General features: G+C 39.2%; 1 protein-coding gene across 3 annotated transcripts in view; it reads right to left on the bottom strand.

Moving 5' to 3' along the window:
• Positions 1-15,708, bottom strand: part of arsg (arylsulfatase G) — a 204,550-nt gene that overhangs the window by 53,651 nt on the left and 135,191 nt on the right. For all 3 annotated transcript variants that reach the window (XM_063074489.1, XM_063074487.1, XM_063074488.1), the window contains 2 exons: positions 5,301-5,348; positions 3,019-3,130 (listed from right to left, as the gene is read on the bottom strand). In XM_063074489.1, the coding sequence (XP_062930559.1) occupies positions 3,019-3,130; positions 5,301-5,348 (160 nt within the window). The remainder of the gene's footprint in view (positions 1-3,018; positions 3,131-5,300; positions 5,349-15,708) is intronic.

The raw sequence follows: 15,708 nt of genomic DNA, 5'->3' as shown, positions 1-15,708 counted from the left end.
TCACGAGAAAGATTCCGGGAATGAAATGGTTAACGTATGAAGAGCACTTGATGGCTCTGGGCCTGTACTCACTGGAGTTTAGAAGAATAGAGGGGTGGGGGGGAAATCTCATTGAAACTCAGTGAATATTAAAGGGCCTAGATAGCATGGATGTAGAGAGCGATGGTTCCTAAAGTGGGGCAAGTCTAGAGACAGAGGCCAGAACCTCAGAATAGAGGGCCCTTCCCTTAGAACAGAGATGAGGAGGAATTCCCTTAGCCAGAGGGTGGTGAATCTGTGAATTCGTTGCTACAGACAGCTGTCATTGGGTATAGTTAAGTGGAGGATGATACATTCTTGATTAGTAAGGGTGTCAAAGGCAGGAGAATGGGGTTGAGAAGGATAACGAATCGGCTATGATAGAATGGCAGAGCAGACTTGATGGACCAAATGGCCTGATTCTGCGCCTATATCTTATGATCTGCACAAGATTCTGTAGATACTGAAAATCTTGAGCAATAAACACAAAATGCTTTAACAACTCAGCAAGTCAGGCAGCATCTGTGGAAGGAAATAAACGGTCCCCTCCAGATACAGGTTAAAATATGATAGTGTTAGAATATTGGATAAGTTGGTTGAACTTAAAGTAGATAAGTCAGCACGACTAGGTGGAATGTAACGTACTAACTTGAAGGAACTAAGATAGGACGTTGCTGGGAAACTAACCATCTTTCAGTGCTTATTGGATAAAGGTGTGGTGCCGCCTCTTGTTCAGAAAAAAAGGAATGAAAATAAGCCCAGGATCTACAGGCCAGTCAATTTAATCAGAAACATCAATCCATTATAGGATTAATAGTCACCTGGGTAAATTGTATTTAATCAATTTGATGGAATTCTGCAATGAGATTATGGGTAGAAATGACGAAATTAATGCAATTGATGTGGCCTTTCAGAAAGCTTTTTGAAAAAGTGCCATATTACAGGCATGCCAGCAAAGTTGAAGCTTAAAGCATAAAAGGAACACTGATAGCATAGGTATGAAGCTATGAGTAACAGACAATAATGAGTCAAGACAAATGTTTGTTACTTGGGCTGGCAGATAGCTCCCCAGTGGTTGGAGATAGGGCCATTGCTTTTATTGATCTATACTAAGTATCTGGAGGTGCATGCCTCAATTTCAAAATCTGCAGCAGACAAGAAACATGGCAATATTTTGAACAGCAAAGAACATAAGGATAGAATGCCATGGATATAAACAGGTTGGTGGAATGAGCAAATACATGGCAGATAACGTTTAATGCTGGGAATTGAGAGGTAATACATCCGCTAGGAAAAATGGGGAGAGATAATGTGGATTAAAGGGGATGCAGGAGCAGAGCTCAGGCCCTGAAGGTATAATTGAAATGTATCTGAAAGAGGCAGATCTGACAAAGAAAACATTTCAAAAGTAAATACAATTTTGAATGTATCAACAGAAGTATAGAGAGCAAACACAGTAAGCTACGCTGAGCCTATATCAAAGATTGGTCTGGAGGGGAGGGAGGGGCTGGGAAGGGGAAAGGAGACGGGGTGGTAGGGTTTCCTTTTCTTTTTGCTTGTTTACTATACATACATTCATTCGATTTTCATAATGTTGTTATAAGAAAGAAAAGAAAAAAGAAGCTTTGTACTTCAGGACATTGTCTGTTGTGGTTAAGCTGATGTTGCTTCACAATAAAAAACATTTAAAAATAAAAGATTGGTCTGGCCTCAACTGACCAGAATTTTGTCCAATTCTGATTGCTCACTATAGGAACGATGTGAAGGTTTACAAGAGGGTCCAGAAAAATTTTACCAGACTGTTTCCTGGGATGAGGGATGACAGTTATAAGCACAGATTGTAGAGGTGGGACTGTTCTCTTTCAAGGACTGGAGGAGATTTGACAGAAGTGCGGAGTATGAAATTTTGAAGATTTGGCTTGTGTGGAAAAATGGAAGTTATTCCATTTTGTGGAGCACTGAGAAGCTTGAAGTTAGAAGGATAACAGAAGTGAAAAGAAGCAAGGCTGCAGGAGAAAGAACATTTCTGTGTACTGTGTAGATTGTATCTAGGATGCACTGCAGGTTCCATAAGACATAGGACCAGAATTAAGCTATTCGCCCATCAAATCTGCTCTACCATTCAATCATGAATGATTTATTTTCACTCTCAAATTCATTCTTCTGGCTTCTCCCTATAACTTCTGTCGCCTTACTAATCAAAAACATAACTTGGCCTCCATTAACATCTGTGGCAATGAATTCCACAGATTTGTCACCCACTGACTAAAGAAAATTCTCATCTCTTCTAAAGGGATATCCTTCCATTCTGAGGCTGTACCCTCTGGTCTTAGACTCTCCCACAATTGGAAACATTCTCTCCATGTCCACTCAATTTCGGCCTTTTGATATTCAGTAGGTTTCAATTACATCCCCCCTCATTCTTCTAAACTCTGGCGAATACAGGCCCAGAGCCATCAAATGCTCCATATACGTCAACCCTTTCATTCTCAGGATCACTCTTGAAAATTTCCTGGACCTTCTCCAATCTTTCTTAGATATGGGGCCCAAAACCACTCACAATACTCCAAATGTGGTCTGAGCAATGCCTTATAAAGTCTCAGAATTGTTTGTAGGATCCAGTATTAAGTCCAGAAAACTGCAATATTCAAACTTATGTTGGGGACTCAATGTAACAGCACAGGAGGCCACAAACCAGTATCAAGGTCTTCAAGAGGGAATTGAAATAAGTATGTGATAAAATGTGCAAGGCTACAGAGAAAGGGTAAGGGTGTGGAAGAAGTCAGTTTCTCCATAGAATACTAACACAACACAATGGGCCAAATAGCCTCCTTTCACACTGTACCTGTTTTATGATTCTAGATTCTAAGAGCAATTTGTTAGCCATGCTGGATAATGCTCATTGCAAAGGTACATCTTATTTTCAAAAATGTCAGCTACTAATGGTTAACTGCCTATCTGAATTGTTAGGCAGTTGTCTCAGATTTTTAGCAAAATTACCTTTCCAGGATGGAATCCCTGGGGCACGGTGGACTTGGAGGAATATTGTACCCTGGATCATCTGTACAACCCATGTCATTACTGTAAGGAATTCCAAAATAGTAATCAAATCCTGTAATAAATCAAAACAATATTTAACAATATTAACCATAATTTAAGTTTGCTAATAACATGTTTCCACACACCCTTTTACATTGGAAGTCCAGTACAGAATGCTAATCAGGTGTATTCATGAAATATATGACTGAGCTAATTTTTGGGGTGAAGTTGTAGTTCTTTTTTAATGAGTAAATTACACATCATTATTTTGCAGAAATTAACTGATGATGAAGATTTCTAGCAGGAGGCTAACCTGCTAAAAACGATATTAACAAAAGGTCAAGATACTGTGGTTTACCCGAACTGTTCTAGCAGGAGGCTAACCTGCTAAAAACTATATTAACAAAAAGGTCAAGATACTGTGGTTTACCAGAACTGTTAATGCTGACTTCCCAATGTGCTAAGAGCAAGCTCATGGGGCCTACTCCTCCTCTTCCTTGTATAAACCAATCCATTTCACAGGAAGCTGACAGGATCTACAAGCATCATCTAACCACTCTAATACATTACTCTAAAACTTAATAGTTCTTAATAGCATTTTTTTACTGAATTTAGAACATCAGTCCCCCTCCATTTCGGCCATATTTATTGCTTATGTTGTAGTGAACACAGAGACAAAATAAGTTTAATGCTGAAGTCATTTCTTCTTTTTCAGATAGTTTCTCCTGTGATTTCTTAAGCCCGTGTTTTTTTTTGCTTATCTCTTCATTTTTACATTGTTCTTTAAATCCTTTTATTACTTTGTGATAGTTTGAACAAAGAGGCATGCATATTTTAAGATTTTAAAGGGAAAATCAAGGTAGTGGTTATTGTACAACAATGTCCCTGTATGAATTATCACCTTTCAGCTTTTTTCCATGTGGGGACAACAGCACAGTCTCAATCCCGCCTGCAAAACAGTGGCAGTCATTTTCAGGGGTGGGCAATAGCCCTTGCCAGTGACTTCCCACTTTATTTAAATATGAAGCAATATAATGGTGAGCATCTAGGAAGCTGATGAGGGGCATAACAGGATGGCAGGGAGATTGGGGGGGGGGGTTAATTTTAGACACAGAGCTTTGGCACAGTGCCTACCTGCTATTTTTTTTTAGCCTCTACACCCACCAAAACTGAGTAGTTTACTTAGGGAAACCAAATCCATGAATTTTGTATATTCCGTATACATACTTTGAATCTTTGAATTTTTCCATTTCACCAATCTGGAAAGTGACTGCTAATATTAGGATGACAGCCTTTTTTCTGTCAGTTGAATCACTTGGAATAGGGTAATTTTGACAGCATGACTGATGAACAACAGTAGACTACAACTGCTGCATTTACCATTGACACTATCAGAAAATACATTTAAAAATAAGTTTTAGGCTTTTGCTAGAACTCATTGTCTGGTTGCCTAAGTACATTAAACTGTTAAATTAGCAGCTATAATCTTCCTCCACTCCCTGTCGCTACCTCATTAGTGTCCATGACTCTCCATAATAAAGAAAGGGTGAATGTGATCATTTATACCCAGCATGATTTAAAATTTCTGTTCTCTGTGGAGATGGCCTATCAGTCATCATCTTGGAAAAATTAAATCTTAATCACTTTAATGCATGCACTGTCACTAATAACTTCTTCAGTCTGTGACTCAGTCCTCCCTTTGTGTTCCAAGCAAGTTGGCACCTAAGCATATTTTATTAGTGACTATAAATAATAGGCACAATATGGAGAGATATTTCATTGATCCCAAAGGAAATTATGGTGTCACAGTAACATTACAAGTGCACAGATATATAAATATTAGAAGAGAAGTAAGAAAGAATTTAAAAATCAGTTATCTCAAACAACCTAAGGGAGGGGGTCATCACTTCCCCAGCTATAGGTTGGATATTGGCTAAAGTGACTGAATTTTCTACTTGTCCAACATCCCTCTTAAAAAATAGGAAAAAGCTGAGTTCTATAGTGTGCCACATAGAATGGTGATTGACAATTCATGCTTGAGATGGATCAATTGCTAAATAACAACATGCTAATCAAACATCAGATTATTCTGTCAAAGATCTCAAATGCTTATTACGTGAATCATTGCCGCAATTAATTCTGTTCTTTGAGTTTATTCAGACTTATACAATGCAGATATTATGTCCAACAGTCCAGGAAACTCAGCTTTGAACTTAATTTTTGACAGAAATAAGCTTTCTTACCACGAAAGTTAGGGTGATATGGGCCATGATGTCCAAGGTGCCATTTACCTATAGAAAATAGATAAATGTATTTGAAATTTTCTTTGTCAAAATGGTTTTATAACTTTACTGACAAACATTCTTATTTTAATATGAAAAATTGTTTACCATTGTTACTGATTACTTTGAAGTAGAATTTGAAATAATTCAGCATATACTAATACATTAGGGTAAAGGATGGGTTAGAGTATTCAAGGCAATTGTGTGTTTTGAGAAATTCTATCAGGTAGTACAACATTATGTGCACTATGCTACAAAATTTATTGGAAAAACAATTCTAAGTGAAGCTGGGTACTAAATGGGCCTTCAGCAAAGCTTACAAAATTATTTCTGAGTTCTTTGTGTGTATTACTCACAAGTGAAACTGCACTGATGTCCAACACCACTCATAGCATATTTTGGTTACAGTTCTAGAAATTAAATTATCTGCTCTTAGCAGTCAGTCTTATCAAAGCAGCCTCCCAAACAAATTTAAGGCCTGCTTATGTAATACTAATAAGGTCGTTAGTTTGTGAAGGTCACTATGAATGGAATTAAACAGTAAATGCTGGAGAAATTCAACAGGTTAGGCACCTTGCAGCTTCTGCAACTTTTCACTTTTCAATCAATGTGCATGGAATTTGGCACTTAGTGCAGCATACATGTAGGTGACTACTTAACCTCACTATGGTGATGCCTTGGTTTCAGTACCCTTAGCCTTCACCAACACCAACCCTCTACAACTACAACCGTAGCATCTACAACTTCTCTTTCCCCTCCCATCTTCAACACCATCATTTCCCTCTAGCCAAACACAAGGTAGCAACCCCCTTCCCCAATGACACTACGCTCTGTTTCTTCAGGTCCTGACACCTGAGTTTTTTTCTTCAGCCCTCCATGATCCAAAACCACGCACAAATTACACATCGCCCCATCCACCCCCCAGCACAGCAATTCCTCCCTGGCCCTGAAAAATTCCTAGGCTTCATTCTTTACACAGAAGCTATTGTAAATGAAAGTAAGGATTTCGCAGACATGATGAATCATCTGGTTTGCAACAGAATTTGTAACAGAGGGAAAAGGACAGCATGTCAAACATCCTCCCAAAATGAACACCAAATTAGGATGAAAACTAAACAAAACTAAGTAACAATAATGAACAAAATAAAGGCACCAAAGAGTGGAACCTTCAGTTATGGCCAGACTTACATGTTGTAACAAATTACAAAATGAAGTTAGATAGCATTGGCGTCAACAGCACACCCTGTCCCAGTGAAGTTAACACCCTCTATTCACATTTTGAACATGGAATGGCTACGTCGTCATCTACTCTTACTGTGTCCAGTGCGCCAAAACCTTGCAGACGTTAAGATCAGTCTTATAGAGAGTGAGCCTGCAGAAAACATCAGGCTGTGTTCTTAGACCCTGTGCAGATCAGCTGGCAGGGGTACTTGCAGACATTCTTAAACCTCTCTCTGCTTGTCAAGTGGTGTCAAGAGGACAACCTCTCCCTCAATGTCACAAAAACAAAGGAACTGGTTGTGGAATACAGGAGGAATGGAGGCAGGCTAACCCCTATTGACCTCAATGGATCTGAGGCTGAGAGGATGAACAGCTTTAAGTTCCTTGGTATACACATCACCAAGGATCTCACGTGGTCTGTACATACCAGCTGTGTGGTGATAAAAGCACACGGCGCCTCCTTCACCTCAGACGGTTGAAGAAGTTCGGCATGAGTCCCCAAATCCTAAGGACTTTCTACAGGGGCACATTTGAGAACATCCTGGCTGGCTGCATCACTGCCTGGTATGGGAACTGTAATTCCTTCAATTGCAGAGAGTGGTGTGAACAACCCAGCGCATCTGTAGATATGAACTTCCCTCTATTTAGGACATTTACAGAGACAGGTGCATAAAAAAGGCCCAGATGATCTTTGGGGACCTGAGTCACCCCAACCACAAACTGTTCCAGCTGCTACCATCTGGGAAGCGGTATCGCAGCATTAAAGCCAGGATCAACAGGCTCCGGGACAGCTTCTTCCACCAGGCCATCAGATTGATTAATTCACACTGATACAATTGTATTTCTATGCTATATTGACTGTACTGTTGTACATACTATAAATTGCACATTGTACATTTAGATGGAGACATAACGTAAAGATCTTTACTCCTTATGTATGTGAAGGATGTAAGAAATAAAGTCAATTCAATTCAGCTTGTGGTTCCCTCAAGCTTTAAGATGACCACTATCATCCCAGTACCCAAGAAAAACAAGATTGTACCATCCAGTGGCTCTGACATCTACTATCATGAAGTTCTTCAAAAGGCTGGTCATAGCATGCATTGTTCTTCAAAAGGCTGGTCATAACTCCAAGACCTGGGAGTGAGTGCCTCCCTCTGCAACGTGATCCTTGACTCTTGATCAACAGAGCACAGTCAATAGGCAGCAACACCTCCGGCATGATTAATCTAAACACTGGTACTCCACGAAGCTGTATCCTCATCTCCATACTCTACTTCCCTGTACACTTAAGGCTGTGTGGCCCGGTTCTCCTCTAACTCCATCTATAACTCTGTAGACAATACCACCGTAGTGCAACATATCTCAAATAACGATTCAGAGTACAGGATGAAGATCGAAATAGTGATAGGGTGTCATCACAACAACCTTTTCCTCAATGTCAACAAAACAAAAAAAAGCTGGTCATTGACTTCAGGAAAGGAGGGTATTGCACATGCTCCAGTCCACATTAATAGTGCAGAGGTTGAGAGGATTGACAGCTTCAAATTCCTAGCAGAAAACATCACCAATAGGCTCTCCTGGTCCAACCACGGCCAGGAAAGCAAACTCACCCATGCCTCCACTTCCTAGAAGGTTAAAGAAATTTCACATGCCCTCATTGACCCTTTTCAATTTTATTGATGCACACTAGAAGGGTCCTACTTAGATGCATTGCTGCTTGGTATAGTGACCTCTCTGCATGTGACTGCAAGAAAATGTAGAGAACTATGGACACAGCAAGGCACATCACAAAAAATAGCCTCCCCTCTATGAACTCTGTCTATACTTCTTGCTGCGCCAGTAAAGTAGCCAGCATAATCAAAGAATCACCCCCCCCAGCTCCCCACCCCCATGCCAGCCATTCTCTCTTCCCTCTCCCTTCAAACAGAAGATACAAAAGCCTGAAAGCATATACCACCAGGCTCAGGGAAAGAATTTACCCCACTATAGTACGACTATTAAATGGTTCTCTAGTATGACAACAGGGACTCTTGACCTTGCAATCCACCTAGTTACAATCTTGCACTTCATCGTTTACCTGCACCACACTTCCTTCGTAGTTGTAACATTTTATTCTGCATTATTGTTTTACCTTGTTCTACCTCAATGCACTGTGTAATGATTTGGTATACAATCAGAATCAGGTTTAATAACACTGGCATATGTCGTAAAATTTGTTGTCTTTGTGGCTGCAGTACAATGCAATACATAATAATAAAAAAACATGAATTACACTAAGTGTGTGGTTGTATATATAATTTTATGTATGCTCCATATATTAAATAGTTAAATTAAATAAGTACCCTGTAGTGCAAAAATAGAAATAAAATACAACATAAGCTTTTCACCATATCTCAGTATGTGTGTTGCAATAATAAACCAGGACCCAGATGAGTTTGAAGGAAATAGGTTAGGACACTACATATGCTCCAACTATTATCTACCAAATTTTAATTCCTTTAAATTATTAAACTGCACATCTCACTCTGCCCTTTATAAATAGGGAGAGATTATGGAAGTGTGTTTTTCACCAGAAAGTGATGAATCTGTGAAATTCATTGCCACAGACAGTAGTCACTGGATATATTTAAAGTGGAAGTTGATAGGTTCCTCATTAGAAAGAGCATTAAGGGTTATGGGGAGAAGGCAGGAGAATGAGCTTGAGAGGTAATATAAATCTGCCATGATTGATATGTGAAGTGGACCTGATGGGCCAAAAAGCCTAATTCGGCTCCCATGTCTTATGGAACTGTGTGTCATTTAGCCAAATATCTTTTGTCAGGAAATTACCAGAATGAATACTGCAGGATAGAAAAACTAAACACCGTGAAAATTTTCAACCAAAAAGAGATAGACAATCAACACGTACAAAATGCTGGAGGAACTCAGCAAGCCAGGCAGCACCTATGGAAGAGGGTGCAATTGACATTTTGGCCTGAAACATTGACTCGGTCCTGCTAAAGGGTTTTGGCCCGAAACTTTGACTGTTTACTCTTTTCCATAGATGGTGCCTGGCCTGCTGAGTTCCTCCAGCATTTTGTGTGTGTTGCTTGGATTTCCAGCATCAGCAGATTTTCTTCTGAGAGATAGACAGTAGAGATTTGTAAAGATAAATCATACCTTATTAAAATGATACAATTTTTGAAGTGATAACTAAAGTAATTGGCAGAGGAATGTCCAATGATATTTATATGGACTTCTATAAGGCATTTATTAGTCCTTCATATGACCTGTAAGATAAAGTTAAAGCTAGAAAATTGTGTGCGAGTCGGTAAACAGAGAGTAAGGATAATGGCTAGGTGCTCAGACTAGAAGGGTGTGACTACCAGTGACTTGTAGGGATCTGAGCTTCTGTTTCCTGTTTATAATGAACTCAGATGACAGGCTTGAATATTGTACGCCCAAGTTTGTCAATGACACAAAAAAAGACCTCATTATAGATAAATTGTTCTGCAGGGAAAAATTAACAGAGTAGTCTAGTGAGAAAAACTGTGACATTAACAACTTTCCTGTGGGCAAATGAGAGGTTATCTTCTCTGGAGCTGGGAAGATTGCAACTAAGCAGATTCTAAATAGTAAACAGTTGACAATAAGAGTTTCCAAGACTTAGAGGTCCTTGTACAGTATATAGATGAAAATCATGGATGTGTATAAAAAAATAAAGTATTTTAGAATGCTTGCCTTTAAATCTAGAGCTAGCATCATACACTGGGGTACTCTCTTTAGTTATTTGATTAGCTAACGGTAGCCTTTGGCCGTAAGCAGATGTCATCTGGTGGTGCCCAACCTTCATAGAGTGTTTTGACCCTTAACCACTACACTCTCCAGTTGGCGGGCCAGCAGAGGTGGCCAAGTCACTGCTCATCTGCTCCTGACTTTCAGCTCAACTCTTCTTGCCTGCTCCATATCCAGCAAGAGACTCTTTCTGGTCTCCTTTTACACCTCTCCCACTCCAGTGCGTTAGCAAGGGACAGCCACCGATATCGTCATTGCATTAAAATTGCTTCGTATCCTGACAGTATGTGTGCCAGTGAACCCTGCTGACCACAAAGCTTGTAATCGCTCAGCATGTACAGTATATAGATAAAAATCATGGACATATAACCATATACCAATTACAGCACGGAAACAGGCCACCTCGGCCCTTCTAGTCCATGCCGAACGTTTACTCTCACCTAGTCCCACCAACCTGCACTCAGCCTATAACCCTCCATTCCTTTCCTGTCCATATAGCTACCCAATTTTACTTTAAATGACAATATCGAACCTGCCTGTACCACTCCTGCTGGAAGCTCGTTCCACACAGCTACCACTCTCTGAGTAAAGAAGTTCCCCCTCATGTTACCCCTAAGCTTTTGCCCCCTAACTCTCAACTCATGTCCTCTTGCTTGAATCTCCCCTACTCTCAATGGAAAAAGTCTATCCATGTCAACGTTATCTATCCCCCTCATAATTTTAAATACCTCTATAAAGTCCCCCCTTCAACCTTCTACCCTCCAAAGAATAAAGACCCAACTTGTTCAACCTTTCTCTGTAACTTAGGTGCTGAAATCCAGGTAAAATTCTAGTAAATCTTTTCTGTACTCTCTCTATTTTGTTGACATTTTTCCTATAATTCGATGACCAGAATTGTACACGATACTCCAAATTTGGCCTTTCCAATGCCCTGTACAATTTTAACATTATACCCCAACTCTTATACTCAATGCTCTGATTTATAAAGGCCAGCACACCAAAAGCTTTCTTCACCACCCTATCCACATGAGATTCCATCTTCAGGGAACTATGCACCATTATTCCTAGATCCCTCTGTTCTACTGCATTCTTCAATGCCCTACCATTTACCATGTATGTCCTATTTTGATTAGTCCTACCAAAATGTAGCACCTCACAGTTATCAGGATTAAACTCCATCTGCCATCTTTCAGCCCACTCTTCCAACTGGCCTAAATCTCCCTGCAAGCTTTGAATACCTACTTCATTATCTACAATGCCACCTATCTTAGTATCATCTGCATAGTTACTCATCCAATTTACCACCCCATCATCCAGATCATTAATGTATATGACAAACAACATTGGACCCAGTACAGATCCCTGAGGTACACCATTTGTCACTGGCCTCCAATCTGACAAACAGTTATCCACCACTACTCTCTGGCGTCTCCCATCCAGCCACTGCTGAATCCATTTTACTACTTCAATATTAATACTTAACGATTGAACCTTCCTAACTAACCTTCCGTGTGGAACCTTGTCAAAGGCCTTACTGAAGTCCATAAAGACAACATCCACCACTTTATCCTCGTCAACCTTCCTAGTAACTCTTCAAAAAATTCAATAACATGTATTAAAGACATGTATTAAAAAAATAAAGTATCTTAGAATGCCTGCCTTTAAATCTAGAGGAAATGGTACTGGAGTAACTCCATGCCCTGCTTATACACAACCTTACGTATTCCTAGCAGTTCTGGACACTACAGCATAGGATAGAAATCGCCTTGATGGCAATGAGGTATGGATTGGGCAGGGTAGATAATGAAAAGAGAATACACAAACTAAGGTTGTATTTTCCTGAATTTAGAAAATTATAGGTGAATTTCAGCAAAGTTGTTATTAAGGCAAACTAGTTTCCTGACTTAAATAAGGCACTTATAAAATGCCTTGATAAAACATGGGTGTTGAAGCACAATTTTAATGATTGTGTTACAAGTGAAAGTTACGTTTACCTAACTTCTGCCTGGGAGATATGATAATATGTTGGTGTACAGAAAACCATAATATAACAAGGTAATGTTTTTCCAAAGTAATAAGGCTAGGTAAATTTATGAGATGACAAATCTAACCAGCAGAATACATATGGACAAAACAGTTCATGAACTGTACTTAGATTTTCAGAAGTCCTTTGATAAGGTGCCACACATGAGATTGTTAAACAATACTTGGGTTAATATGTTAGTGTGGACTGAAGTTTGGTTAAGGGATAGGAACCAAAGAATAGGAGTAAACAGGTTATTTTTGGTTTGGGAGACTGTACTCAAGCAGTGCTTCAGGACTCAGTAAGGGCACTTAGTGTAAAAGGATATGAGTACTAGAGTACCCTGGTGAGACCACATGGAATATTTTGTATAGTTCTGCTCTCCCTAACCAAGAAAGAAATTCAAAGTTAAAAAACGTTTAAAGTAAATTTATTATCAAAGTATAAGTTACCATATACTACCTTAAGATTCATTTTCTTGTAGGCATTTACAGAAAAAATAATTTTATAAAAAACTATACCTAAACAGGCAAAGAATGACAAACAACCAATGTGCAAAATAAGACTAACTGCACAAATATGAATTATACTAAAAACATGAATTGTAAAGAATCCTTTAAAGTGAATCTGTAGGTCATAGAATCAGTTCAGGGTATTGGTGGCTGAAGTTACCCACACTGGTTCGGAAGCCTGAAGGTTATAGGGTAGTAACTTCTCCTGAAGATGGTGGTGTGGGAACTACAGATACTGTACCCTCTACCCAATGGTAGCAGTGAGAAGAGATCGTGGCCTGGATGGTGCTTTTTTTTTTATGATGGGCTCCATATAACTGTACTCAATGGTGGGGAGGGCTTTGCCTTTGATGGACTGGGCTGTATCCTTTTCCGTTCCTGACCACAGGTGTTTTCATGATGTGACCAGTTAGGATACAGCCCATAGGTGTTTTCATGATGTGACCATTATGCCTCTGTGGAAGTTTGGTTTGTCAAAGTTTCTGGTGACATGCCAAATCTACACAAACTTCTAAAAAAGTAGAGAATATCTATTTAGTAGAATGTACATGTAAAACATGTATATACAGTATACAAAAAATACACACTCAATGGCCACTTTATTAGGTACAGCTTTACACCTGCTTGTTAATACAAATATCTAATCAGCCAATCATGTGGCAGCAATTCAAAAACACATGTTCAAGAGGTACAGTTGTTTTCAGATCAAACATCAAAATGGAGAAGAAAAGTGACTTTGACTGTGGAATGATTATTGGCTTGAGTATCTTAGAAACTGTTGATCTGGAATTTTCATGCACAACAATCTCTAGAAGTTACAGAGAATGGTGCAAACAACAAAAAAATCCAGGCAGTGGCAGTTCTATGAACAAAACACCTGGGTGATGAAGGAGGCCAGAGGAGAATGGCCAGACTGGTTCAAGTTGACAGGAAGGCGACTGTAACTGAAATAAACATGTGCTTCAAAAGTGGCCTGCAGAAGAGCACCTCTAAATGCACAACACATCCAATGGTGTACTGCAGCAGAAAACCACAAATATACACTCAGCGTCACACTTCATTAGGTACGTGAGGTACTTAACAAAGTGGCCAGTGAGTGTACAGTAGAATGTAGCACAACTTACAGTAGCAACTGTCTGGTATTGCGGGGGGGGGGGGGGGTGCTACTGCACAGGATCGAAAGAAGCCTCAGAAAATTGTAAAATTAGTCGGCTCCATCTTGGTACTAGTCTCTGTAGTATCCAAGGCATCTCCAAGGTGCAGTGTCTCAGAAAGGCAGTGTCCATTATTAAGGACCCCTATCATTGAGGACATGCCCTCTTCTCAGCGTTACCCTCAGGAAGGCACACACTCAGTGATTCAGGAACAGCTTCTTCCCCTCTGGCCTACGATTCCTAAATGGACATTGAACTCATGAACTTTACCTCACTTTTTTATTTTATTACTATATATTATTTCTGCACTATTTTAATCTAATATTTGATATATATGTGTATATACTTACTATAATTGATTTACTTATTTAATTTTTTATATTTTACCTGGATTGCATTGTACTGCTGCTGTTAAGTTAACAAATTTCACAACACATGCTGGTGATAATCCTGATTCTGAAATGCGGGGAAGATTGATTCTTAAGAAGGCAAATTTGCCATATTAAGATACATTAAGCAGAGTGGGCTTATGCTTTTTCGAGCTTAGAAGAATGAGCGGTGAATCTCATAAACAGAGCAAAATACTTTATTGCTGGTAGTGTCACGAGATATTGTTCCTCCTGGCAGTGCACTTAGAACCACAGACTGAAAATAATGGATTGACCTTCAGGATAGAGATTTCCAGAAGGTAAGGTATCTTTGGAATTCCCTATCTAAGAAGGCTATGGAAATTCAATTGCTGTGTTTATCCAAAACAGCGATAAGCTGAGTTTTAGATATTAAGAGAATTAAAGGACATTGGATTAAATTAGTACAGGAAAGGGTGCTGAGAAATAAAGATCTTATTGAATGACAGAATAGACATGAGGGGTTAAATGGCCCATTTCAGATTGTAATTCTTATATGGCAGAAGTACTTCTGAGGGATTAGGAGTTCTGAATTAGTGGGTATAAAGTTACCGATTAGATCCATGTCTTTTATAAATGAAATAAGAAAGCACTTTTAGAGAGAAAGAACATTCGCAGGTTGGAACTTTCATCCGCAAATTGGAACTGGAGCTCAACATTAAATTTAAATCTGCCACTGATAAAATTTTGTTAGTCACAGGTAGTAATGGATTCACAGCAAAGGCACAGTCACAAAGGTCAGCAATGATCTCACTCATGGGTTGAACAGGCTTAAGGAGCTAAGCAGGAAATTTTCTATTTTTTGTTCATGCATGCACAAAAGCATTACTTAACTCAAAGCGGAACTGCATAATGGTGATATTTTGTTTTCCACAATACTCCCCACAGCAGTTATGGACTAATTAATTATAACTACAAGTTCAGAGGAAAAACTTAAGCTTGCTGATGTGTTGCAACATGCCAGTTCAGCTTAAAACTGTGAAACTGTTGATAATGATCTCAAGAGACATAAACGGCTCTTTGAAAAGTTGACTACGTTATTAAATGCTTTACTCCAGCTAGAAATAATCTTAATAAATTTAAGTTACTGTGTGAAACAGCAGTATGCATAAATGTGTCTATACACTGGAGGCTTCATACCAGGCAGTATACGAACAGTCAGAATGCTCTAGCAAATCTTTCAGAAATTTGATGACAAATCTTCTCAAACTCCTAATGAAGAAGAGCTGGTGTGCTTCCTTCATTATTACATCAATGCATGGGACCAGGATAGAT

Source organism: Mobula hypostoma, chromosome 22 (assembly GCF_963921235.1).
Source record: "Mobula hypostoma chromosome 22, sMobHyp1.1, whole genome shotgun sequence".
Lineage (NCBI taxonomy): Eukaryota > Metazoa > Chordata > Chondrichthyes > Myliobatiformes > Myliobatidae > Mobula > Mobula hypostoma.
The sequence above is the reverse complement of the archived record's forward strand: the minus strand, read 5'-3'. Positions and strand labels throughout refer to the sequence as shown.